This window comes from Lynx canadensis, chromosome C1, assembly GCF_007474595.2.
Source record: "Lynx canadensis isolate LIC74 chromosome C1, mLynCan4.pri.v2, whole genome shotgun sequence".
Classification (NCBI taxonomy): Eukaryota; Metazoa; Chordata; class Mammalia; order Carnivora; family Felidae; genus Lynx; species Lynx canadensis.
In genome coordinates, this window is record NC_044310.1 from 214,237,697 (window position 1) to 214,264,516 (window position 26,820).

General features: G+C 51.0%; 1 protein-coding gene across 1 annotated transcript in view; it reads left to right on the forward strand.

The window, feature by feature from the left end:
- The first annotated feature begins 707 nt into the window (after positions 1-707).
- Positions 708-26,820, forward strand: part of INPP5D (inositol polyphosphate-5-phosphatase D) — a 122,883-nt gene continuing 96,770 nt past the window's right edge. Inside the window, exons 1-2 of the mRNA XM_030326163.1 lie at positions 708-979; positions 17,715-17,778. Coding sequence (XP_030182023.1) covers positions 846-979; positions 17,715-17,778 — 198 coding nt within the window. The 5' untranslated portion in view covers positions 708-845. The remainder of the gene's footprint in view (positions 980-17,714; positions 17,779-26,820) is intronic.

The following is a 26,820-nucleotide window of genomic DNA, read 5'->3' on the forward strand; positions in this document are numbered from 1 at the left end:
CCAGGTGGTCAGCCTGTGGGGAAGTGTCATTTCCGAGCATCCTGGAAAGACCCAGAGGGGAAAACCCAGCCCGCATTCTCTCCGTGCAGGGTCAACGTCCCCAAGCCCTCCACCCCCTTCGTGTGTGGCTAAGCTGGACCGCCATGGAGAACAGGGTTCCTTCACACCCACCGGCGCTTGGGGACGAGTGCAAACGTGTCACAGAGCTGTCACCTGGGCCGTTGGAGCCCTAGGGTGGTGTCCCTCAAGGTCCTTCCAGCACCCAAGGCTGTGTGGTGGTTTCCTGAGTCTCTCACATTGGGAGGGGGCTCCACTGCGCCCCTCTCCCTCAATCTCGCCTGGCCCTGGGGGGCAGGCGGTGGTCCCAGCTGAGTAGCCCCTGGAGTAGGGTAAAGCCGAAGGCGAGGGATCCGGCCAGGGCGTGGCCATCCCACGTAAGCATCCAGACAGGCCTCCAGTGGCCACTGTCCTGGCCCGTCCACCTGCCAGGCCGCGCTTCTCCGGAAGCCGGCCGTGAGCCTCCTGACCCCGACGACGACCCAGCTGCCGCCCCGGGGAGGCCTTGGGGGGGCAGCGGGAGGGGCGGCCGGCGGGGGGGCGGGGTGGGAAGGTGGAGCGCGGCCTCCCCCGGCCGGTCTCCGCAATGAGGAAGTTCTCTGCCGCTGCTGGCTTCCTTTCCCTCGCTGAGCTCCTGAAACAGGAAGTCGGGCAGGGAGCTGGTGGCAGCAGCGGGGCAACCGAGAGGGGACCGACGGCGGCTCGCGGTGCGGGGGCCTCATCTCCCCTCGGTGGCGTGTGGGTCCTGGGGTGGCCGCCCGCCCGGCCCGGGGAGGCCCGTGGCCGCCATGGTCCCCTGCTGGAACCATGGCAACATCACCCGCTCCAAGGCCGAGGAGCTGCTGTCCAGGACGGGCAAGGACGGGAGCTTCCTCGTGCGTGCCAGCGAGTCCATCTCCAAGGCCTACGCGCTCTGCGTGCTGTAAGTGCGCCGGGCCCACGGGAGGAGGCGCGGCCCGCCGGGGGACAGGGTGGCTTCGGGTCACGCGATGCGTGGGCCCCACTTGTGTGCTGCCCGGATTTGTTGGTGGGTCCTGCTGAGGCCCCCTGTGGGCCTGCGTGGCCTTGGAGCTCAGGTTTTTCAGCGCCGGACCCCCCAGAGCCACTCTGGGCCTGGTCACACCCGAGCGGCGGGGGCAGGGGCCGGGTCGAGGGTCTCCAGGCTCTGGGAGGCAGGCGGGAGCTCGGGGCTCCAAGGTGGTGCCCGTGTTAGACAGCGGCTGGCTCGGCTCAGGTATGGGTCACAGATGCCCAGCCCGGAGACCCTGGTGCAGACCTCTGGGGAGCAGGCGTGGCGAGCGGGGACCCTTCTGGCGCCTAGGCTTTGGGTCCCTGGAGGACGCCGTTGTTCGGGAGCCAGAATGTGGGGTGGGTTCGCTCAAGAAGGACCTTTCAGTTCACCTAGAAGTTGCATTCGGGGCCCTGAGAGCAGAGGAAGTCACCATCACTGACGGGGAGAGCCTCTTCCCTCCTCACCCCGGCACCGGGCTGTGTCCCCCACCCATTTCGGCCACCCTCATCTACCCGCTTCACCTCACTCCCGGCTCCGGGAGATCGCCCAACGCTCTGGTTCTCTTAACAATGGAGGAACCAGCCACTTGCTGGAGGTTCCTTTTTAAAACACCCTTCTTGACCCATGTCTGAAGAAGGCCCTCAGCCCTGCAGCCCTGGCATCTAAGCACCCCTGCACGGCCTAGGGCAGCACCAGGGCACAGCAAGGGACGGGCTGTCCCCCTGCACTTCTCAGGTAGCATCCCTGGGCTTGCAGGAAGTTCCCTGTGACCAGGCAGCAGGGAGGCAGGTCACTGAACACAGACCCGTTTTGAGCATTAAGCGTACGTACTTGTCGGGGCGTTATCTCATTTCGTCCCCATGGCAACCTGAACCGCAGGTGCTGGTGTCACCCCCCTCCTTTGCAGTTGAGGAAACTGAGGCTCGGATAGGTTAAGCGACGGACGACGGTCGAAGCCAGGGCCATCTGACCCCAGAGGCTGCACCCAGGCCACCCCACTCCTCACCCTGTCAAGCTGTGAGCCTAGGTTCCGGGTGATACGGCAGGAGAAGCCAAGGTGTCTACGAGGACCAGCTGGGAGTATTAGAAAATGCTCCTAAACAGGCCTGAGTGTTGATGGCACCAGAGGCCCAACTCCCAAGGCCAGCTTCCCATGCTCCCCAGTCTCACACTCAGGGGAGGGGACCCAGGACCTCCCCACAGGCAGTGCCCCCGTGGGGACCCACCAACAGGGCCTGGGAAATAGTGGGGAGACTCCAAATTGACTCCGCTGGGCCCGCATGGACCGGTCTCCTGCCCCAGTGAGCGGCCGATTCTGTTGGGTGTTCGCTGTGTGCTGAGCCCCCGCTGACCTTCCAGGGCTAACTGGTGCAGCAGCCCTCTGGTCAAGGGGCTCTGATTGTGCCCCGGCTACAATGCAATCTCTGACTCCAAACGGGCAGCATGATGGAGGCCAGAGCCGGGGCTGAGTGGAGGCCTTGGGAACCTCTCGTCCGATGACCCCTGAGTTTGCAAGTGAGCGGAAGGAGCTTCGAGAGGGTGAGGCCTATGTCTCCACTGCCCTTACTAGCTGGCGGCAGGCTGGGATCCAGGCCTGGTTTCCCGTAGTCCTTCCTCCGCTCCTCCTCCCCCACCCCCACCCCCGTCCCCTCTTCTGCATGCAATGACTCTCAGAGCTGTAGAGAGTTCGGGGTCTGCATCTTAGGGAGGGCGCCCGTGGTGCCCAGCTGTCTACTGTCCTCTTCACCGAGGCCTGGACTTGTCATCAAGTTCCTGTCCTCGAAACCCTTTCAGGTCTAAACCCCAGGGCTTGGATTCTTCCCTGGGAACCCTGCCCTTCGGCCAGGTCCGGGGCTCCCCGAGCCCCTCTGCTTTTCAAGGGAAGCCATCCTTCCCGCAGGGTCAGGAGCCACTCCAGGCTGTGGGATGCCAGGGACCACCAAACTGTCCCCAAACCTGTGAGACACAATCCTGCTGCCACCTTTCATTTTGCCAATGGAGGAGATTTAAAAATGAAAAACTGACTAAATGCATGACAACTCACTGGACCTTCCAAAGGCTCATTTCATGGAAGAAAGCATCCTTTAACACCAAAAAGCAGTAAGAGTGTACTCTTAAAAACAAAACAAAACAGGGGTGCCTGGGTGGCTCAGTTGGTTAAGCTTAGTCTGACTCTTGATTTCGGCTCAGGTCATGATCTCATGGTTCGTGGGTTTGAGCCCTGCATCGGGGGCTCTCTGTGCTGGTAGCACAAAGCCTGCTTGGGATTCTCTGTCTCCCTCTCTGTCTGCCTCTCCCCTGCTCATGTTCTCTCTCTCTCTCTCTCAAAAATAAATAAACGTTAAAAACGAAACAAAAAACCAACCAACCAAACAAACAAAAAAACAAAGCAAACACCAGTCCTTTAAATCTAATAGATTTAACCTCTTGGGAAGCAAAGCCCACTATCCTTAGTTTTCTCTGTTCCCCGTGGCCGGGTGCAGACCTTGCCCCACGCCGTCCTGTCCACGGCCTGTGGGGTGAAAAGCAACTGGGCGAAATGTCCTCGGTTTCACAAGCGACAGGCTTCGCCCCTCTGCTGTCTCTCTGGAAGTCAGCTGGGAGTACGGGGACCCAGCTGGTGCAGGTGTGGGGTCAGGGCTCTCAAAGTGAGCCAGGACTGCAGGAGGAGACCACCAAGACTCCCCTCCTGCTCTAGAAATATCCACAGAAAGAGACCTCATGGCCCTGCGTGCGCAGGCCTCATTCTGCCTGTGCCCACTGCCTGGAGCCTGTCCCCAGTCCCCTCTGCTGAGTGAGGGGACAGCAGGGGGCCTCCAGCGGCTGGTTTAGGCAGCTGTGTTCAGAGCACCAGGAACTGAGTACAACCTCCCCAGTGGCCTTGGTGCTCAGGAAAGAGAACAGGATTTGACTATTTAAATGAAACGAAGAGGGGGGTGAGGAAGGCACCAAAAGACAAGGCTGCAATTCAGTGCCACCCACGTGATGAGAGCACACGTTCACCCCAGGCCTCGCAAACCCGCATTTCCTCCAGAGAGGTCAGCCCTACCGCCCACCTGCCACCGGGCAGGAAAGCTCAGGCCTCTCCTCAGCAGCTCAGAGAACCCCGCTTTAGGGAGGCCTGGAGGCCCGTCTTGGGCCCTGAGAGCCGGAGGGGGAAGGCCCCAGGCAGCTCTGCCGTCTTGGGGCAAGGGGGCTTGGAAACACAAGCGACAGTGTGCTCTTCTAGATGGGGCCTCCGTCGTGCTCACCTGACCACACTCAGTCCCACCGCAGGGGAGGCTGGAGGGGGCATCTGGCCCAGCTGGGATGGGCATACTAAGAGGCCGTCTAGCTTGTGCCCTCCTCTCCGGCCAGGACAGCACCCCCACGTGGCACCGGTGCACCTGTTAGGTGCTTTATGCTACAGAAAAGAGATACATACCTTTGGGGATGGGGGTCCCCCCGATGTAAGAGCCAGGAGTCAGCAGGGCCAGCCTCCCCTGGCTCAGGCCACACAGGCAGAACCAGAACAATGGCCCAGCGTGGTTGGGAACACAGTCTGCCCAGTGGAGTGGCGTTCCCACTGTAGCACACTAGAGTTGGCTTCCCTCCTGGAGGAGGGGCAGACATGTGCTGCCTCGTCCAGCCAGCTGGGGGGGCGGGGTGGGGGGGGTGGGGAAGTAATCTCGGTTTCCTCAACACACAGCCTTCCCCGAGACGCCCAGGTCCACCCACGGCCTCCTTCCCGGGGACGGCGGCCAGGCAGCCTGGATTGTGGCCTCGTCAGCACGGCCCCAAAGATGAAGAAGCACAGGAACGACATTCAGTCACCAAAAGCTCCCTCAGAGAAGGCCGCCTTCTCGTTAGGAAATGTGACAGGCCAGTTGGGGTAGAGCAGGCCCTAAGCCTTGCTCCCCTCACAAAAGGTGGTTGCTCACCCGTTCTGCCTAAAAATAACCGCAAGAGATTCACGAAGGCTAACTGTGTGCCAGGCTTTGTTCCAGGCTCTTTACATGTATTAACTCACCGTCGCCAGCGACCTTCGGAGGAAGTCCTGTTATTATCCCCACTTTAAGGACGAGGAAACTGAGGCCCAGAGAGGTTAGGTAGCATGCCACGTTTACAGGACCGATAAATGGCAGGGTCAGGACTTGAACTCAGGCCGTTCTCAGGAAGGAGAAACAGAGGGGAGCCAGCAAGCCTGGGGCTGTGTGGGATCGGGTAGGCCCGGAAAGGGGGGACACAGAGAAGGGACTGGGGGGGCAGAAATGTCCAGGAGAGGCATAAAGCCATTTCCGGTGGTGTGAACGCATGGATACAACCCCTTTTCCTCCAATTCGCTTCCAAAGTTTCAGTCAAGTTTGCACTGCTCACTGATTATTTTTGTGCAATGCAAAGAAATACACTGGTTTTCGTAGCTGGTGTTGACAGAAAGTGGGGCCCAATACTGGTCCAGACGGTAGCCTCTAGCCAGGCCGGAGGACCACGGGCTCTTGAAACCCAGTTTACGTCAGAGTTGGTCCAAGTGTTCTTTTCTTCTGAGTTTTCTTTCTGTGCGCAAGACGGGAGAGAGTGGAGCGCCCGTGAAGGCCTGTGGGTTCAATGGCTCACTGGCGTCTTCTGTGCACGATGAGGGACTCAGAACAACCTGGTGAAGCTGACGGTCTCCAGGCTTTCTGCGCCCGTGCCCAGCACACCAGGGCAGCTCTTCCAGAACCAGCGTAGGCTCTGGCTTCGGTGTGTTTTGCAAGCTGGCCTGCTTGGCGGGTTAACTTCACCTGGGCACAGACACTGGTGCCTCCCCGTCGAAGGGTCCGCTCTCCTGGAGTGTGAACCCAAACGTGGTGAAATGGCTGCGGTGCTCCTGGCCAGGCGTTCCTCGTTGCCCCAGAGATGGGCTGACAGGCGGTCTGCCCTTCCCGCCTCAATCCATGCCGTGCGACACAGTGCTTAGCGGACAGCCCTCCGTGACTGGCTGCGTTCGATGTGAGTTCTAGTGTTTGCAAGATGCTAACCTGCCTGCGCCCACCCAGCATCCTCTCTGGTGAGGTGCCCACTCCTGGGGTTAATTTGTTTTTATTGAGGTATAATTCACATCCCATAAAATCACCCTTTGCACAGTGTACAATTCAGTGGTGTTTAGGACATCCTTAGCGTTGTGCAACTATCACCACTGTCTAACTCCATCATCCCAAAAAGAAACCCTGTACTCACAGGCACTCACTCGGGATTTCCCCACCCTCCAATCCTTGGCAACCACTAATAGACTTGCTGACACTTGCCTGGTCTGGATATTTTATGTGAATGGAATCATACAATATGCGGCCTTTGTGTCTGGCTTTTTCCACCCAGCATTAATGCTTTTGGAGTTCAGCCATGTTGTAGCATGATTACGGTTAAATAATAGTCCGTTGTGTGGCTAGGCCACATTTTAATCATCCGTTTATCAGTTGGTGGACGTTGGGGTCGTTTCCACTTTTTGGCTATTATGAGAAATGCTGCTGTGAACATTCATGTACAAGGTTTTTGTGGTTTGGTTTTGTTTTTAAAGTTTATTTATTGGGGCGCCTGGGCGGCTCAGTCGATTAAGCGTCTGACTTCGGCTCAGGTCATGGTCCCACGGTTGGTGGGTTCGAGCCCCGCGTCGGGCTCTGTGCTGACAGCTTGGAGCCTGGAGACTGCTTCTGATTCTGTGCGTCCCTCGTTCTCTGCCCCTCCCCTTCTCGTGCTCATAAATAAATAAACATTTTAAAAAATTTTAAGTTTATTTATTTTGAGAGAGACAGAGACAGCACAAGTGAGGGAGGGGCAGAAGGGGGGGCGGAGAGAGAGAATCACAAGCAGGCTCCACAATGTCAGCGCAGAGCCTGACGTGGGGCTCGAATGCACAAACTGCGCCCGTGATCGTGACCTGAGCTGAAACCAAGAGTCAGGCACTTACCTGGGTGAGCCACCCAGGCACCCCCATGTGCAAGGTTTTGTGTGAACACGTGTTTTCAATGGTCTTGGGTGGGATTGCTGGGTCAAATAGTAATGGTAGCTTTCTGTGGAACGGTCACACTGTTTTCCACAGGAGCTGCACCGTTTTACGTTCCCATCAGCCATGACTGTTCCACATTTTCACCAACCCCCGTTATTATCTTTTTGGTGATGATTCTGGTGGCTGTGAAGTGGCATCTTATTGTGACCTGGGGCTGCGTCTCCCTAAATGATTAACGACGTCGAGCTTCTTTTCGTGTTTATTGGCCATTTGTCTATCTTTTTTTTTTTTTTTAATGTTTTTATTTCTTTTTGAGACAGAGACAAGAGCACAAACGGGGGAGGGGCAGAGAGAGAGGGAGACACAGAATCCGAAGCAGGCTCCAGGGTCTGAGCCGTCAGCACAGAGCCCGACACGGGGCTTGAACTCATAGACTGTGAGATCATGGCCTGAGCCGAAGTCGGACGCCCGACCGACTGAGCCACCCAGGCGCCCCGGCCATTTGTCTATCTTATTTGGAGAAATGTCTCTTCAGATCCTTTGCCCATTTTAAAAGTCGGCCTATTTGTCTTTCTGTTGTTGTCATTGGATTACTGAGAGGGTAAAAATGGGAGAATGTGGGCAAAATGTGTGACCCAAGACCAGGCACACACGGTCAACACCCACTAAACCCTGGCCGTTATTTTTTACAACTCATAAAGTGAGTAGTGACATTTCAGATGCAGAGGAGTATAGGGCCCCTCTGTGGAGAAAGTTCCACAGCAGAAGGAGAGAGAGCACCGGCAGAGTGACACTTCTAGAACTTCCTGGAGCCCTGTAGGAGCCTCCCGGAGACAGTGAGCTGTCATGTGGGGCCTCCTCAGAGGAAGTGCTCAAAAAGATAAGGCAGGAAGAGCACTTGAATGGCGCATGAGTGTCCAGTGGCCGCTGGGGCCAGGGTTGAGCTCCCGGAAGCCTGACGGAGAGAAGGGTCTGGGGCATGGATGCCAGGAAGAAGCACCAGGCAGATTGAAGATAAAATCAAGGAATGGAGGCCGTCTTAAGAGGGATTGACTAGTTCCCATTTGGGAGGGAGCTACTGAGGGGACAAAAGTCCTAAGGCTCTGCAGAGGGAACCAGCCCAGCATGTGGATGGGGTGGGGATCAGTGCAGGTGGCCGAAGCGGGCCCTGCCGGAGCAGAGTGGGTAGAATAAGCCTGCAGCTCTGGGGACCAGATCTTTCCTTTCTCCCGTGCTCATTTCATACCCCTGTTGTCCGTTAATTAGAAAAGCATTGTATCGGGGTGCCTGGGTGGCTCGGTCGGTTAAGCGTCCGACTGCGGCTCAGGTCATGATCTCACGGTCTGTGAGTTCGAGCCCCGCGTCGGGCTCTGTGCTGACAGCTCAGAGCCTGGAGCCTGTTTCAGATTCTGTGTCTCCCTCTCTCTCTGCCCCTCCCCTGTTCATGCTCTGTCTCTCTCTGTCTGAAAAATAAATAAACGTTAAAAAAAAAATTAAAAAAAAAAAAAGAAGAAAAGCATTGTATTAACAAGTACCAGGACCCAAACAACTTGGGTTCAACTGCGTTGTAAAAATCACCCCAGACAGGGCTGGTCCCCAGAGCATCAGCTGGTCCGGCCTTGCACTCATAGCCAGGACCCTGCCCTCCAGAGTCTCGAGGCTTGTTGAGGCCATCACAGGCGTCAGTGACGATGCAGAAATAGATCTTCTGATAAACAGCGCAGTGTTCTTTCAAGTAACTTAAAAAAAAAATAGTGTTAAGGGGAGCCTGGGTGGCTCAGTCAGGTAAGCATCAGACTTCAGCTCAGGTCATGATCTGGCGGTTTGTGGGTTTGAGCCCCACATCGGGCTCTGCGCTGATGGTGTGGAGCCTGCTTGGGATTCTCTCTCTCTCTCTCTCTCTCTCTCTCTGACTCTCTCCCACTTGCTCTCTCACTCTCTCTCTCTCTCTCAAAAGAAATAAATAAACTGGAAAAAAATCTTAAAAAAATAGCATTAAGCATAATGTGCAAAGAGGTATAAAGAAGGAAAGTAATCACCCAACTATTGAGAGACAAACGTGAATACTGCTAATTTGTATGTGTACCTTCTCATTCTCTTTATTCCTCTTTCTCCAGGGATGTAGAAATCTCTGTAATATTATATCTAGCTATACGCACATAATTTTGGTCTGTGTTACATTAACATTCCTCAGTTGGCTAAAAATTTTCCTAAATATCATGTTTAGCGGGCGCCAAGATTCTAGCACAACATGTGCCACAATTGATGAAATGACTTGTGTGATATGACATTTAAGTCGCCAGCAGTGTTTTATTGTTATAAATATGATGGTGATGGAGGTCTTTGTGCAGAATTGTGACGTTTCTGGGTATAGATTCCCAGAGGTGGAATTATTGGATCAAAGGATAGAAATACTTTTTAGATTCTTGATACAGAAAGACCAACGGCTCTCCAGAATGTGGTTCCACTTTGTGCTCTGGTCGGCTGTACAAGAGAGTGCCTACCTCATTCCAGCGGCCGTGTGCTGAATCTTTGCTCCTAAAAAAACATTATTAAGTTGCAAGGTGAAAGGTGGTTAATACCTGTTCATTTCTCTTTGCATTTCTTGATTGCAGTCGTGGTAAACTTGTTTGACAGGTGCGTTGACCTTCATCATTCCTCTTCCGCGAATGGTCTGTCCATTCTCTCTGACATTTTGCTTTTGAAGCTGCTGTGTGGTTTTTCTATTATCTGTTTGCATAAAGTCTTTGTATCACATTTGTTGCAAATATTTGCACTGTGGTTAAACTTTGTGATTTTCTTGACATTCAGAGACTTTTTCCTTCTTTTTCCTTTGTGATTTTTTTCTCTCTTTCTCCTTTGCTTTTAAATGTAGAGAGTCCCTCCGCTCAAGATATTCTGGGTTTTTTGTTTTTTGTTTTTTTTTTTTTTAGTGGGAGGCAGGAGGGTTAGGACAGGGCCTTTGGAACTTGATAGACTTGGGCTAAGGAGGACTCTGCCTGTCCAACCTCCAGCAAGTTGTCTAATTCCACGGGCCCTTGGTTTCCTTATCTGAAAACCAGGCTAAGAATACCTTTTGGGGTGCCTGGGTGGCTCAGTCGGTTAAGCATCCCACTTCAGCTCAGGTCGTGACCTCACTTGTGAGTTCGAGCCCTGCATCAGGTTCTGTGCTGACAGCTCAGAGCCTGGGGCCTGCTTCAGATTCTGTGACTCCCTCTCTCTCTCTCTCTGCCCCTCCCCTGCTCATGCTCTGTCTCTCTCTGTCTCTCAAAAATTAAACGTTTAAAAAAAATTGTTTAAATAATACCTATGTAGTAGTGTCATTGGGTGGATTGAATTTAATTGTACATCATGTGCAAAGTATTTGGGAAAAACAGATGGAAAGATGATAAATTTTTCATTTTTGTATGTTTATTTATTTATTTTGAGAGAGGGGGAGGGGCAGGGAAAGAGAGAATCCCAAGCAGGCTCCATGCTGTCAACACAGAGCCCAACACAGGGCTCAGTCTCACCAACTGTGAGATCATGACGAGCCAAGATCAAGCGTGGGATGCTAAACCGACTGAGCCACCCAGGTGCCCCCAGTTTTTTGTTTTTTGTTTTGTTTTGTTTTTTACATTTGACACTTTAATCTCTCTGGAATTAATTTAATGAGTAGCGTAAGCCAAGGATGTATGTGTATTTTTTTCGAGTAGCCAATCGTCTTTCTCAAGAACTTTCACTGAATGATTTACTTCTTTTCCTTTTCTGATTCATCCTTCACTGTATAGTAAGTCTTATATATCTCTTTCTTGCCTGTCAACCCTGTTCTGCCTATTGTCTGTTTTCTTACATCACTATCATGCCAAATGCATCACCACAATTTTATAAACGATTTTATTTTAGGATTTTCACATCTATTGTTTTCAAGTATCCTCCCAGGCGAACCAGCTAATAATTTTGTCGAGTTGGGAAAAAAGACAGTTGCACCTTCAATTAGAATTCCATGAAATCCATAATATAACTTGCAAAAAGGGACATTTTAGTATTAGTCTTAATGATAAGTATAGCTACCCCTATTTAAAATTGTGTCATTTTCTTCATACAGATCCTTCATATTTCTTGTTATGATTACTTCTGATTACTTTACAATTTTGTTAGTTTTGTAAATGATAGCTTTCCCCCTGCAGTTACCCTTTTGTGGTAACTGAGAACACACAGGAAAGTTACAGGTTTCATGAATTCACCTTTTATTCTGTTACCTTACTCCTCCTTGTTTCAAATTGCTTTTCATTTGCTTCTCTTGGATTTTCTTGATGGATAATCCTGTTGTATGTAAATCGTGATCATTTTGTGGTCTACTGTCCAAATACTTATAACTCTGATTTAGATTTCATAATTTATTACATTGGCCAGTATTTCTAAAACACTGCAGTGGAGGGTATTGGGAAGAGAACATATCTACCTCAGGAAGTTCTATGAGAATCAAACGTGACAGTTCCTGGAAAGAATTTGGTACAATACCTGCATGGAGTTAGCACTTGATAAAAGTTAGTTGTTGCTCATTGTCACGTTAAACAAGGACCCATCTTTTCCTAGTTTTGTAAATAGTTTTGAATAACTAAGTATTGAATTTTATCAAATGCCTTTTTAGTGTCTATTGAGATGACACATTGTTTCCCTTATTTCAGTATAATAGCTTAATTTTATGAAGTCCCTAACATTGGGGTGCCTGGGTGGCTCAGTCAGTTAAACATCTGACTTCGGCTCAGGTCATGATCTCATGGTTTGTGGGTTTGAGCCCCGCATCGGGCTCTGTGCTGACAGCTTGGAGCCTAGAGCCTGCTTCGGATTCTGTGTCTCCTTCTCTCTCTGCCCCTCCCCTGCTCACGTGCTGTCTCCCTCTCTCTCTCTCTCTCTCTGTCTTGCAAAAATAAATAAAATGTTAAAAAAAAAAAACCTTTTAATAAATAAATAAATAAAGTCCCTGACATTAACCATTTTTGCATGGTTAAAATTAACTGGGTTTGATCATGATAACTTTTGATTGTATTCTGAATTATTCAGGATTTTTGTGTACGTGTGCATAGGGGAGATCGATTTATGTGATTTGGGTCAGGTTGTGGCTTAAGAGTCATGTAAGTTTTATAAAATATGGAGACATTTATGTGGCATCATCATTATTAAAAAAAGTTGGGCAGAGGTGCTTTTCCTCAGAGCCACTTATAGAGATCATTTTTATTTTTCATTTATTTTTTATTTTAAAAAAATTATTTATTTTTTTAAATTTTATTTCTTATTTTTTAAAATTTACATCCAAATTAGTTAGCATATAGTACAACAATGATTTCAGGAATAGATTCCTTAGTGCCCCTCCCCCATTTAGCCCATCCCCCTTCCCACAACCCCGCCCGTAACCCTCAGTTTTTTCTCCATATTTATGAGTCTCTTCTGTTTTGTCCCCCTTCCAATTTTTATATTATTTTTGCTTCCCTTCCCTCATGTTCATCTGTTTTGTCTCTTAAAGTCCTCAGATGAGTGAAGTCATATGATTTTTGTCTTTCTCTGACTGACTAATTTCACTTAGCATAATACTCTCCAGTTCCATCCACATAGTTGCAAATGGCAAGATTTCATTCTTTTTGATTGCCGAGTAATACTCCATCGTTTATTTATACCACACCTTCTTTATCCATTCATCCATCGATGGCCATTTGGGCTCTTTCCATACTTTGGCTATTGTTGATAGTGCTGCTACAAACATTGGGGTGCATGTGTCCCTTTGAAACAGCACACCTGTATCCCTCGGATAAATGCCTAGTAGTGCAATTGCTGGGTCGTAGGGTCGTTCTATTTTTAGTTTTTTGAGGAAGCTCCATCCTGTTTTCCAGAGTGGCTGCACCAGCTTGCATGCCCATAAAAAATTTTATTTTTAAGCAATCTCTACACCCAACTTGGGGCTTGAACTCATGATCCCAAGATCAAGAGTCATATGGTCTCCCAACTGAGCCAGACAGGTGCCCCAGAGATAATTTTTAAATATTTCAGGTGCCTGGGTGGCTCAGTCGGTTAAGTGCCCGACTCGATTTCGGCTCACGGGTCATGGGATCAAGCCCTGCATCAGAATCTGTGCTGATAGCATGGAGCCTGCTTTGGATTCTCTCTCCTCTCTCTGCCCCTCCCCAACTTGCATGCGTGTACTCTCTCTCTCTCTCTCTCTCTCAAAATAAATAAATAAACATTTTTTTAAAAAGCTTTAAAAAAAAGCATCTGTGCTTTCAGAAACCCCTATTTATGCGTGTATGAGGACAGAGATCCTTGTTGTCGCTTATCTTCCCTCCCTATCTTTTCTTTCTGTACTGAATTTCTCGAACTTTTCTTCCCCGTTAACATTCCCCAGGACACGAGCTGTTGTGGTATTTAGTGCTGACTCATGAACTCCACGTTTTCCACTTCTGATCACTTTTCCTTTGTCTCATGCTGCTCAGTTCTCACAACTGACTTTTCCCACACCAGCAATGCAATGGTGTGCTGAGTTCACAATCAGACTTCTCCAGAATGTCTTTTATTCTTTTCGCAGTGATTCTATGAAACATGGAGGTAACGCCTTTGAGTCCTTAGAAAAATGATGCCCTTCTTTTGAGTGGCATTATGTTTTCATATGCCTGGTGGTTTTTCTTTTCTGACAAAGAACTGTCAGGAAACGTCGAGTCAGATTCTTTTGGAGATCAGAGTGGGTTTTTGCCCAAATCCTCTTACCAGCAAAAAAAAAAAAAAAAAAAAAGGACCAGCAAGGAGGGGGGTGGGAGCCCTGATCCGAGATCTAGCTGATGGGAGTAAGTGATGAGGGGTGGTATGGCCTCAAGGATAGGTGGGCTTCCTCCCAGGGGTCTCATATAAGGAACAATGTGCTGGACCCCCAGACTGCTGGGGCAGGGTGCTCAGCAGACCCCCAACAGCACTCTGGCTGCCTCCCCTCTGCCTCTCACCCAGCCACCTGGCCTTCCCTCACCTTCTCTCTTCTGAACTAATGGCTTCTTGTAATTCATCCATTTTCTTACTCTCTTTCTCTGGGATTCTTTGAGGTTCTGGTGGTGAACGGTGAACAAACACTGTTGGTTCCTAGGGCTGACCCACATTTTCCCTTGTTTCTATACGGGTCCAAGTGGCTTTTTTGAACACAAGGTTTCCACCCCTTGTTCTCCCACCCCATCTTGTCTACAACACTTAAGCAAGAAAAACAAAACATGTACAAACAGCACTAGAAATTGAACTGATATGTAACAAGAGTTACAAAGGGACTTAAGAACAATTATAGGGCATGCTAAGCCAATCAGCAAAGCGAGACAGAGACACTCGTGAGGTTCTTGAATTTTAGAGTTTGATTTCTGCCTCTTTCTCTTTCTCTCTCTTTCTCCCCCCATGGGGCTCGCCGTGGCAAAGGATGTTTCTGGGTATGCTCGTCAGTGTTTATTTGGCTAGGAATAGTCATACAGATATAGTCCTGTTTATCTGAGAGAATAAAAGTGCTGTGATGTTTCTTCCTACTTCTGTTTCCTTGTCCTCTTGCATTAAAAAAATTTTTTTTTAATGTTTATTTATTTTTGAGAAAGAGAGAGACAGAGTGCGAGCAGGAGAGGGGCAGAGAGAGAGGGAGACACAGAGCCGAAAGCCGGCTCCAGGCTCTGAGCTGTCAGCACAGAGCCCAACGTGGGGCTTGAACTCACCAACCGCGAGATCATGACCTTAGCTGAGTTGGACGCTCAACCCACTGAGCCACCCAGGTGCCCCCGCTTGTCCTCTTGCATTTACGTATAACTTCCGCAACCATATTGGGATTGATCAGGAAATGCCCTTCCCGGGAAGCATCTTCCCTCTTAGAACAGGATGGGCACCTGGCAGCTGTCGGGAGTCATGCGGGAAATTTTCTGTAAGCCCCACGTCATCTGAGGTGGGACAGCCTCCTCCATACCCAGCCCAGCACCATCCCAACGTGGGTCTCCAGTGGGACTGTTCCTGACACAGTCACCCTGAAATGCGACCCGCTCACTGGAAGGAGCAGCGGTCGAGGGCCTGTGTTAGCACCCTAAATTGTTACTGAATCACCCCAAAAGAGCTGGGAAGGGCTGGATGACGCAGCCAGTACATGTGTGTATTTGTACAACGTTTGTGCATCTGGGACCGGAATGCGGTGTAGCTGCTGAGGAGTGAGGGAGACCAAGGGGTGCCCCCCTCCACCTGCTCGCGGGGCCCCCGGAGCCTCATAGCATCCAGTCTGGAACAACTCATCTCCTGTGGGCTGTGTGTGTGGCATGAGTGGTGGTGGTGGTGACGTCGTGCATTTTCCCCACAAAGACCTGAAATGACCCGGCTCCGGGGTTGGCTTGTCTGGCCCTGTGCGCTGGGGCTGCTGAGACATCACTGTCTAAGGGGAAGTGTCCTCTCTTCCTATCGGACTAGCTTCTGAGTCCTGGTCTGTCTGAACAACATGGAACTGAGTCTGTCTTTCGGTGTTCCTAGAACTTCTCTGAAAAGGCCATAACGGCTCGTCTGCCACACTTGATTAACTGAAGGGCCTTTCCGGTTCCGTGCAGCTGTCTGCGCCCCTCTCCTTGGGACCCTGTTCTTCTGCTTTAGGGGCTGGTGTTTTGGGCCTGCTGAACTTCTTGCACAAACCAGCTGCCCTCAGCCAAATGAGACTCTTCTGGCCCTGGTGTCATTTGCATATCTACTGGAGGAAGTGTCTCGAGAGCCAGCAGTGGAAGATAAGGGGGTAGCAGGGCGGAGCCACTCTTGGCATTTGTTGCTGGCTTTGCACAGGGGGCTGAGGCTGGAGGGGATGGCGACGGGGGGGCTTGGACTGGGGTCCTGGGGCCGTCCTCCGTTTCTGGGACCTGTGTGGGAGGTGACGTGGCAGTGGCCTAGAGAGTCATCCCTGCCATCTCTGATATAAGCCAGGTGTGCTGTCAGCTCAGGCTCTGGAGACAGGGTGCAGGTTGCTGAGAATTCAGAGATGAGACAAGACAGGAAAAGAAACTTCCCTGTGAGAACCGAACCAGGTGGAAGTGAAATTACACAAAACATTCTCTAAAACTTTCTTGAAATATCCATTGGTTCAAAAGCCAAAAAAGATTGTAAAATTGACCACATAAAATCGTAAAACACAGCTAAAAAAAAAAAAAAAAGTCCCATGAGCACTGTCAATGACAACTCCAAAATAGTGTAGCATCTATCAAAGTCTGGCAAATAAATAAACAAAAGATGATCTTAAAAAATGTAATTCGCAGAAAATGTCAGTTTGTAAAAAGAAATTCGCAGAAAAAGAAAGACAACTATGAAACATAAGAGAACGCGTTCAACCTTCCTCATAAAGAAAGGCAGATTAAAGTAAGCGATCATTTTTCTTTCACCTCTCAGATTTGCAAAGATTGAAATGTCTGATAACAGCCAGTTGGCAGGGTGTGGGGAAGCAGACATATCCGGTTAGTGGGAGAAAAAAGTGACACAGCCTCACGGGAAGGCAATCGGTAGTCCCTGTCTCAAAATCTAGAGTCCGTGTCCAGCTCTTCTCGTGCCGACCTCCCCACAACCGCTAGTAAATGTCAGCACGTGCAGGGTTTAGCGTGCTCCAGGCATATTCAAATGCCTTTCAGGGGTGCCAGTTGGCCCAGTCGGCCAAGCATCTGACTCTTGATGTTGGCTCAGGTCATGATCTCACAGTTCGTGAGTTCAAGCCCCACGTTGTGCTCCTTGGAGTTCTCTGTCTCTCCCGGCCACGTGCATGTGCTTTCTCCCTCTCCTAAATAAATAGGTAAACATTAAAAAACGAGAAGAAATGCTTTTCGTACGTTAACTCACTTAATCGACACAGCAACAGGTAGGTGTTGTTACTGTCCCCGTTGTACTGACGGGGAGGCTGAATCTGTGACTTCACCAGTGCATGTGAGATGTAGGCACAGAGATGATAAAAAGTTAAGAAGTAACTACTCATCTCTCATCATAGGCTGGTCAAATAAATGATCACACAACCACATGGTGGAACGTGAGTTGGAAAGAATTCTAAGGTTTTTTTTTGTTTGTTTTTTTTTTTTTTTTGGTGAGAAAAGCAAATTTCAGAACAGCATGTATACTATGATATTATTTGCATTTAAAAAGACAGGGACATATAAGCTTGCATGTATGTTTAAAAGTTCCGGAATGGCTTACAAAAAGGAGTAGTAAATCTAAGAAGTGGGGCTCCATAGGAGCAGGAGAAGGAGACATTTATTTTTCATCCTTTACCTTTCTGCATGGCTTTAAATTTTTAAAAATCGGGGTATAATTTTAAGATCTAGTTACCCAACACGTATAAATGTTGAGCAAAGTGCCAGGCACCCAGGAGGGGCTGAGTAAGTGAAACTCCTGTAATGAAGCTATGTCTTGATGGGGGATTCCTTTAAATCAGACCACAAAGCTGTCAAGCACCAACATAAATCACACGCAAAAGACCCCACTGCCTTTCTTCCTAAAGTTCCTTGGGTGTGGAGGGGGCGGGGAAGGGGGCTTGGTGCAGGACTGCTCTATGTCAAGGCCGATCTCCACCTCGGTATGATCAGCTCCAAAGTTCAGAGACATCATGCCCAGATTCCTCCAGCCAGGTCAGGAATTCTCCAGAGAAATGAATTCTCTTGCATGGGTTCTGATAAAGTCTTTGGTCTATTTCAGGTATCGGAATTGTGTTTACACGTACAGGATTCTGCCCAATGAAGATGATAAATTCACTGTCCAGGTAAGCCCTTTATCAACCTAGACACACCTGGCCCTGCGTGGAGCCCGTGTTGGCAGAAGTAGGTGACAAAGAAGAAGAAGAAGAGGAGAAAAGCCTGTGCCCTAGACAGCCTGGACATGAGGGCCTGGCTGAGCCTCTTTCTCCCCCAGAAGTCTGTGGTTGAGGGTGGCTTAGTGGCTAAACTGTGACCCTGCAGAGTAACCCCGCTCTGTGACACGAGGAAGCAGGCCTGACAGACATTAACTTGTGTTCCTGAGTGCAAAGGAGAATGATGGTGAGGAAGGATGCCCAGAGACAGAGGAAGGGAACTGTGGCTTGTCAATTCTTTCCTTCAGTGAGCTCATCTGGGTGAAGGTCAGCGGGCCAGGGAGGAGAGGAGGGGGAGCTTCCAGGAGAACAGACCGTTTTTCCTGAGGGACTAGATGATTGCCCGGCGGGTTAGCGTGAGACGGTAACTTTCACTTCACAGACGCCTGTTCTGCCCAAGGCTGATGCTCATGGCATCTGGCTGCACCAGGTAAAGTCCAAGTGTGTAAAACTTGCCGTTAAATGTTAGCAAAGAATCAGCTGCACAAGTCTTTCCAAGTCTGGAAAGACCACCCTACACATAGTTTGCATGACAGACACCACGGGCTCTGTGTGACCGCAGTGCATGACAACCAAGTGAGGTGGAGGCCAGGGGAGCTATTTTTATCTGGCTGCTTTAAGAGAGCATGGGGGTGGTCAGAACAAAGGAGGTGATGCTCTCAGTGTCCTCAGCAGGGACAGAGGAGTCATGCTCAGTTCTCGAGAGGCACCCACAGATGGGGTGCACCTGTGTGTGGAGCAGAGCGGAGGAATAGAGCAGGGCTGGGACACCGCGTCATGTAGGAGCAGCAACGGGGTCTGTGGGTCTTTCTTTCAGTTGAAAAGAAAGTAAAAGTGGAGGAAGAGAGGTGGGGCCCTATCGTTGATTCCAGACGTGAAGGGAAGGATGCATTTTGTGCAGAACTAGATGCAGTTGTGGAAACAGGGCTGGACTAGGGGCAGGACAGCAGGCGAGTCCCTGGGGCACAGGTCACTGGAAACGTGTCAAGAGGGAGAAGCTGTGTGGAGCGGAGCGCCTCTGGGGAGCCTATTTACAGGGTCAAAGGAATCACTTCAATGAGCCACTTGTCAGAGAGTGATGTCCTAAGGGCATGCTTGAACCAACCCAGGGCGTTGTGAAGCTGCCTCCTCAGGCAGCTGGGGCTGTTTGATGCAGGGGCTTCTGGGAGATACAAGTTTGGGCTCACTCGGAATTACTCCACCCAGTAGAGGTCAGGCTGAGAGCCGCTTTTGGCTTCTTCGTCCTTTCCACATGTGCACCTACACCAGTATCTGAAGAGTTTTGGCTAGCCTGGGGTGTCCCCCTGTCTCGGCTTGGTCACCAGGGATGAATGGTAGCACATCTAGTATAAGACTGTCCGTTCATGTCCCTGGCGGCCGCTGACCACTGGTACGGTTGTCTCTCACGTGGGCTCCTCGCCTGCAGGGGGAGGCCCTCGGGGAGGCCCGTGTGGGGCGGGCAGCGGGCCTCAGCGGCCGCTACAACTTTCCGTATGTCTAGGACCGTGTGAACTTTCCTGGCCGGGTTGGCATCCCTGACAGGTGGTTTGCTGAAAGGAGTCTACACTCTCTTAAGTTAAAAGTTGGTCAATGCTTTTGATCTTTTTTTCCCCTTGTGGTTTCTTCTTTTCCTTCAAAGGGCAGAAGACTTTAAATATGACTAGGCCTTAAGCTGGAAAAGACACGACTTTGTGGCTTCTTGTATATACAGCGGTACCCACGGCCTGTAAACACGTATAGACTGCGTCTAGTGTGCCCTGCCCCCCCCCCCAACTCACCTTCACGCCCTTGCTGCTGGGTGGCCTGTGTGGCTGTGCGTGGCGGGGTGGCGGGGCACCGAGGGAGAAGGCCTGGCCTGGGACCAGAGGGTTTGGGGCCCTGCACCCGGGTGCAGCCTGCCGCGACTCAGCCCTTCTCTGTGGGTCCGCTCTTTCTCCCACCAACAGGTGCACTTCTCAGTTCCAGTCCCCAGAGGTAATCTGGGTGGCTCAGCCACCAACAGCTTTCTCTGCACAGGCCACTCGGGGGCCACGGGCCTGTGTGTGAAAGGGCTGCCTGAGCCACTACCTGCCCCACAGTCAGAGTGTGAGGACAGAGGGTTACCTGAGACCACGCCCAGCCAGGGCGATGGGCGGGCAGGTTCCCTAGAAGAGCTGGGGCCCCGCTGGACACGTGTGCTCCCGACCCCGGCACTGGGCCTGCGACCTCTTTGGTGGCCAACAGCAGGTCACCAGGGTGCGGGGATCCGTGAGGACTGGGCAGCCTGTGGAAGCTTCCACGCCTAAGGATACAGCTTCCTATAAAAAGACAGCACCTTGCCGAAATAACGAGAGTAGCTGGCTGCTGAGGGGCTGGTTAAAGCACGTGCGCCATGAGGTGAAGTCAGAGACTCGACGGGGCCTCGGTCCTCGCCAACTGCCGCTTACTTTAACTCTGGTTCCTCTTTTCATGTCGAGGCAAAACCTCATACTCTTTTCTGAGCTGAGCCACAGTTTCTAAATAACTCACTCCTTACACCTGAGTCTGCTCGGTGCCACCAGAAGGTGAGGCTCCTAAAATAAGAATCGGGCCTGAAAAACTTGGCCAAGTGAAGCGGCAAAGGCTTTACTGGCTTTCTCGTGTTAATTGCGTCCGCTCTTCTCCTGGGGCGTCTGTCTTTTTGGCAAAACCAAAGGGCCACTCCTGGTCCATCCGTCCGTTCTTTGTAGGGGGACCTCATGATGAGTGCATCATGACCCGCAAGAGGAAGCAATCCTGGCCCTCTGTGACCTTGCTCTCTCTCCACCTTTCTCAGGCTTCCAGATAATCAGAGAGGGGAGGGAAGGATGTAAACTAACTTCGTTCAACGCCCCCCCCACCCCCACCCCTGCTGTTAAGTACGAGTGTGGCTGACGCGTACAGACGGTGGAGCTCAGACCCGGGTCTCCACCCCAAAAGCGTGTCCAGACCTGGCTGGGTGTTGGCCCCCTGGGAAGGGTGAACTCTGGCAAGGGAGGATGAGGAGGCAGGGCCATGTGGCCTCTCAGAGAGGCCTCTCTTCCTTCCCACGGTTGTTGATGACACTGGTCGTCACTGGCATTTGGGCCTTGTGGCGAATCAATGAGGCAGCTGGCACTAAGGCAGGAAAGCATAAAACGTGTAGAACACCCACCCTGGTGACCGGCTGACATGGGGGAGCCATCACCTCCGCCACTGCTGTCTTTATTGGCTGAGAGGAAACCAACGTAAGTCAGTCCTACCTTATGCTCAGGTGAGGGAGGGAAGGAAAAATGGAGGAAATGAGATGGAAAGATGGGGGGAGAAAGACAATGGAGAGACAGGGAAGAAGGAAAGAGAAATGAATGAGAAAAAGAGGAAGAGGAAGAAAAAAGGAAGGAAGGGGGAGGAGTAGAGGTGGGTGAGGGTGGGGGGCTGTTTTGACAGAAGACAGCGTGGAAATAGGTGTGGGGCAGAGCCAGCAGAGAAAGGGGAGGTGGGGAGAAGGGGAGGTGGTATTCTAGAAGATTCTAGGCAAGTGCCTAAGGGTGGTGGGAAGGGGGCAGATCTTGTGGTGACCGGTCTCTCTCTGCTCTGCTCCTTGGGCTGTGGATTTCTGTGTCTCAGTTACCTCAGGGGCCTGAGAGAGGGGTGTTCAACAGCCTCTCTGCCCCCCAAGGCATGAGAACCTTCTGGTCCTCAGGGGTGGGCAGTGCTCAGAGCCCTGTGTGAGGCCAGAGGAAGGCACACCAGCTCAGCCCCTCACGCCTGAGTTTCCCAGGCCCAGAGCTTGGGTTTCTTGTAAAGCCCAAACTCCTTTTCTGACTTGGAAAGGGAAGCGACACTCCTCTGAGGAGCATTGATTCCAGAATGAGCTGTTAGGCCTCTGTGGCTTTTAAAATGGCCCTCCTCCGTGGGAGATTACGGACAAGTTTGAAGCGGCACGAGTGGTCCTGATGGGCCAGCCTGAGCGTGAGCAAGGGGAGAGAGGAGGCTCACGACATGGCTCATAAATGGCTGTCCCAAAGCCAACACCACAGTCGAAGTCCACACAGTCCTTTCAGCTGTATTCCTACAACCCCTCAACCTTTGCCCTTGTTCTGACATCCTTCCTACCAAGAAGAATAAAGCAGAAAATAAAAACGGCCCCTGGTCCCCGTCACATCAGTGTTTGCGGTGAACTTCCTGTCTTTTCTCATGGTTGAGACCGTATCCAGGATATGGACTGTTTAAGACAGGAACACGCACGAGTTTTAACGCAAGTTTAAGTGAAGACGGAATGAATTTGAAACTCTGCCTCATAGACTCTTTCGGTCTTCTTTCCTGATTTAGAAGAAAAAGCCCGGTGGCTCAAGCCGCTCGGGTGAGAGGCTCATGACTCAGTTCCTGGTCCCTGACAGTGGCTGTCATGTTGCTCTGGGCAGTGTGGCTTTTGGAGACAGAAAACAAAACAACTTTCTAAAAGTTGTTCATTCGTCACAGTGTCCCGGAGGGTAAACGGTTGAGCCATTGTTATTAAGTTCAGGAAGAGGGTGGTAGCTGTTATTGTTCTGAGTGGTCACCAAGTGCAGCAAAGATTCCATCTGAGCTGCTGGGCGAAGGATGTGGCTCTAACACACATTTCCTGACATTGCACAACGAGAGGGAGCAGAGAAGGTGCAGGCAGCAAAAGACACCCCGGGGCCATGCAGAGGGCAGTGGGCCTGGTGGGGGCCGAGCAGTCCCTTCAGGCCTTGAAGGCCACATTCTAGAAGCCTGCATTTCTTTACATTGAATTGAATTGGCTTGAACTGAATCGAATTGAATTTATTTTGTGAATTTTTAAAATTTTGCTTGCTGCAGAACGCAGGCCAGTTTTCTAAGCTTCTGAACATCTCAAAACGTCCCCAGTTGCCTTTACACTCAAAAGGAAATTTGATGGGGATAAAATTTTTTGAGGACCAACATCCTACAGAGGTACCCTTCCAGTGCCTTCAGAAAATAGCCCCCAGTGCAAAACCCAAGGCCATCCTGGGGCTGGTTCCATTATGGGGAATCCGTTTTTTCTAATTTCTCTGCTTGGAAGCTGGTGTGAATTGTTTTCTACCCTTGTCGTTTTCCTTTCGTCAGTAGTTCCTGGAATGTGTTCAGCCTGTTTGCTCTGCAAATTTGGGTCTGTCTTTGGCTCAGACTTCTCTCCTGTTTGGTCTTTGAATAAGCTTTTATATGCCAGCTCTTCTGACTTGTGTTTGTCATGTCAACTTCTACATGACTGTCTTTATCTTCTCTACGCACCCCCCCTCCCTGTCCCCAGACATCTTGTCCTGTCCCTGCCTCTCGTGCCCTAAGCCTTCTGGTCCACCTTGCCCCCCGAGATGGGCCCGTTTCCTCTTTGTTGCCCAAAGCAGAGCTCCCTAGGGCCATCCCCAGCTGTGGTCGACAGGCTTGGGCACGGGGATAGGACGCAATTGTAACCGGTGGAATGTGAAGGGAAGTGTTCTGTGGGGCTTCTGGGAAAGGTTGATTTGTCTTAGAGACACAAAGACGGAATGGTCCCCTTTCTCCTTTCAGAAGCTGTCATAGTGTGTGGTAGCTGGGGCTTTTGCCCCTCCCCCCCCCCCCCCCGCACCCAAGAGGCAGCTGGAGAGAGAGGCCAATAGGCAGAGGGCAGAGCAGAAAAATGAAATGCATCTGAGGCCACCATCCCCCATGAGGCCATTAAATGAACTGAACGCAATTAGCCAACCTGGTCACCGCCCTGCGTCCAGTCTTTCTTTCTGTTCAAGTAACTGAATTAGGGTCTTCTGTCACCTGCAGCCAAAAGTGTCCTAACATGCAAAGGTTCGGGCTCCCTAAGGGGAATTTCAAAGCAGAAAACGAAAATTTTAAACTGAACATCCAGTTTCACTGCCCCACAAGCCCACGAGCCCACGACGTGTCCCATGTGGTCTCTGCCTTTCCGCTGTCCTTAGCTGCCGCCTGCACCGTGTTCCTGGACTCACTCCCCAACCCTCCCCCCAAATATTGCCTGTGACGCACCTCCAAGCCAAACATCCTGGCGTTCAGTGTCCCCTTCTCCAGCTGTAACCACAAAAAAAGCACAGAAACCAATCCGTAGCTTAGCAGCTTCTGCCCTGGGAAGGCACCTCGGCTGCTGCTTGCGGCAGATGGGTCAGCCCCTCCTCTGGACTTTGCCTTTCAAGATGAGGTCCTGGGTCTAGCTGTGGCACATGCAAGAAGCCACGTAGTGTTACCCAACAGAAGGGAGTCTTTCCTCTAAGAACATACCTCACCTGAGAGGCCTGCCCTGACGACTCCATAAAAATATCTACCCGCACCCCCGTCCCCATATCTTGCTGTATCTTCCATGTGGCACTTGTAACTACCTGATTTTATATACTTCTCACTTGATTCATGTATTGTCTGTCCCAGAACTGTCTCTGGCATGCAGTGGCCACTTGGTAAATATTTATGGAATGAATGAATTCTCTGCCACCCTTGAGAATACAGAAAGAGCTACATACTTCAGTTACAACTTGTTTTGCCCTAGCCGCACTCAGCAGTCCTAAATTGGGTCTCCACGGGATCCACTTTATCTGTTGACTACTCACTCCTGTTTTTCGTGCCCTGTTTCTCATTGCCTTCAGAATGCCAATTTCCTCTGCATTCTGGGCAGCGGCCTCTGTCCCACAGTCTCCGTTTGGCTGCCACTCCCTCCCATGTGGATTAGAAGTTCACCATTGAGTTTTTCACTTTGCTGCAAGCCTGCCTTATCTGGCTCATCTCCCTCTTTAACTGGCCCTGTCATTTGTTGGTTTTTCCCTTTGTCCTCTTCTTGTGGGTTTTCACTCCTGGGTATTAAAGGCCCCGCCTTCTACATTTGTGTGAGGACATCAGGTGCTTCCCAGGGTGTTTTCCTAGTTTCTGCCGCAGCATTTTCAGAGAAGGCTCCTTCCCGTCTTCTTCCCTCTACCCTCTGTTTCTTCTTCTGAAATACTGGGATAAAGGCAGTACGTGTCTCGTAGGCAGATTTCCAGGGTGGACGGAGATGGTTTATGTGAGGCACGCAGTGCAGTGTTGGATATATGTGTGTCTCCATGAATGATCGATTTACAACAACAAGGAACGGGGGAGAGAAGCAAGGAGGCCAGTCAGCTAAGCAACCCCCAGGCAGAACCCTGCCAAGGGTTAAGGATGCCAGCTGCAGGGGAGGCAGAAAGTCCAGACATTTGGGGACACAGAAGACTCAGGAGTCCTGGGATTGGTACACGACAGTCAGAGGGGCTTGGGAAGAAGTGTGAGTGGCCAGGCATCCTGACTGGCCAGATTACTGCCCAGGAGCAGAGAGGAGAGGGAGGCACCAAGTTTGGGCTTCTCTGTCCTGTCTGGAAGGGGACCTGTTCGAGAACTGTGATTGGCCTAGGCCTGCTCATTCCCAGCTTTGAAGCAGTAGGGAAGACAGAAGGAGGGGGTCAGGGCAGGGGCCGGTGGCTGGGGTCCCCGCTAGGCAGCTCTCAGAGAGCCTTGAGGATACCGGAGAGGTCAGAGGGAGGGTCCTCTCACTCCCCCTGGGTCCTACCTCATCGTCCCTTCTCACCACTGCCCCCCATCGATTGAGCCCTTCTTGGAGCCAGCCACTTGACATATGTTCTTTAGTTTAACCCTGGAAGGGAGTATCGTTATCATTATTCTCACTTTAAATACAAGGAAACCAAGGGGCTGATACTATTTGCTTGGTTCACACAAGTAGTCAGTGACAGGATAAGGCTGTTATTTGACCGGCCGTGCTCTGGCTCTGGCCAGGCCACCCTCCCTCCCTTCTTAGCTTGGCTCTTAGTCACTAAGGCACCCGGCAGCCTGGGCCTCCGGCTGGAAGGTAAGCGCCAGACTGAGTCTGCTGCTGCCACCATGTTTGGCTCTCGACCTTTGGTTTCCCAACCACTGGACTTTGGCCCTAGCAATGGAACCAGCTGTGAGTTGTATGGCATTTGAGCCTTTAACCTTCTTGAAGGAGGCTCGAGATGACCCTACTTTTAAGCCGAGTCCAGTCAGCTCTGTAGCCATATCTCCTGACCATATTCCTTAATGACTTGTCATTCCAGAATGACTTAGCTCAGAGATGCCCCATTCGTACATCTGCTTGTTCACGCAGCAACTTCTGGTTGGGCGCTGGGGGTACAATAGTTAGCCAACTTCCTAGGCATTGTTCCTGCCCTTATGGAACAGATGTTCACCCCAGAGACTGATGACAAGCCATCATCAAGATTGTCCCCTGGACCGAGATCTATATCGCTTGAAGTAGAGGTGTTTCAGGTGTTTCTGTAGCAAAAGGAGCCCGCCCCAAATGGGAGGAGATGAACGACCCGACCAATGCCCCTAAAATATCATCACTCCCTCTTCTGTGCTGCCATAGCACTCCCCCTTTTCCCGCTACCGTGCCCTCTCCGTGTGGGTGGTCCTCAGCTCTGTTGTCTGTCCCCCCCCCCCCCGCCCCCGCTCTGGTGAACCGTGGGTGCCTCACGAACATGTGTGAGGGCTCGTTTGGTTCTGTGCTGCCCTAGAGCCTGGCACAAGACAGAAGGTTCATAAGCATTTGTCCAACAAAAGGCCCGGTTGGACTTAGCTTGAAAATGGTGCCTCTGTTTACCACTCAGGGCTCACAAAACCTCTGGAGGTTAATCTTAATCCCCCCATTTCTTGGCAGAGGTGTGCCCTACTTTGAGCAACCGCAAGAAGGAAAAATCCAAATTTCTTCCTAAGTATTGAATGACTTAATAGATAATCCGTTAGTCATTTTTACAAAGAAATTCACCATAAGAGAGTAGGAAGATCTCAAAGTCCCTTCATTTCTTCTCCTCCTGACAGTCCAAGTCGAGAGACCCTCAGTGCCTGCCCGTCTCTCCGCCACACTTATGCTCCTTCATGACTTGGGGGGAAAGTTTCTGAAGTTTTGAAATGAAGAAATGTGTTTTCCAAAATCCAGTATCTCTGGCAAATATA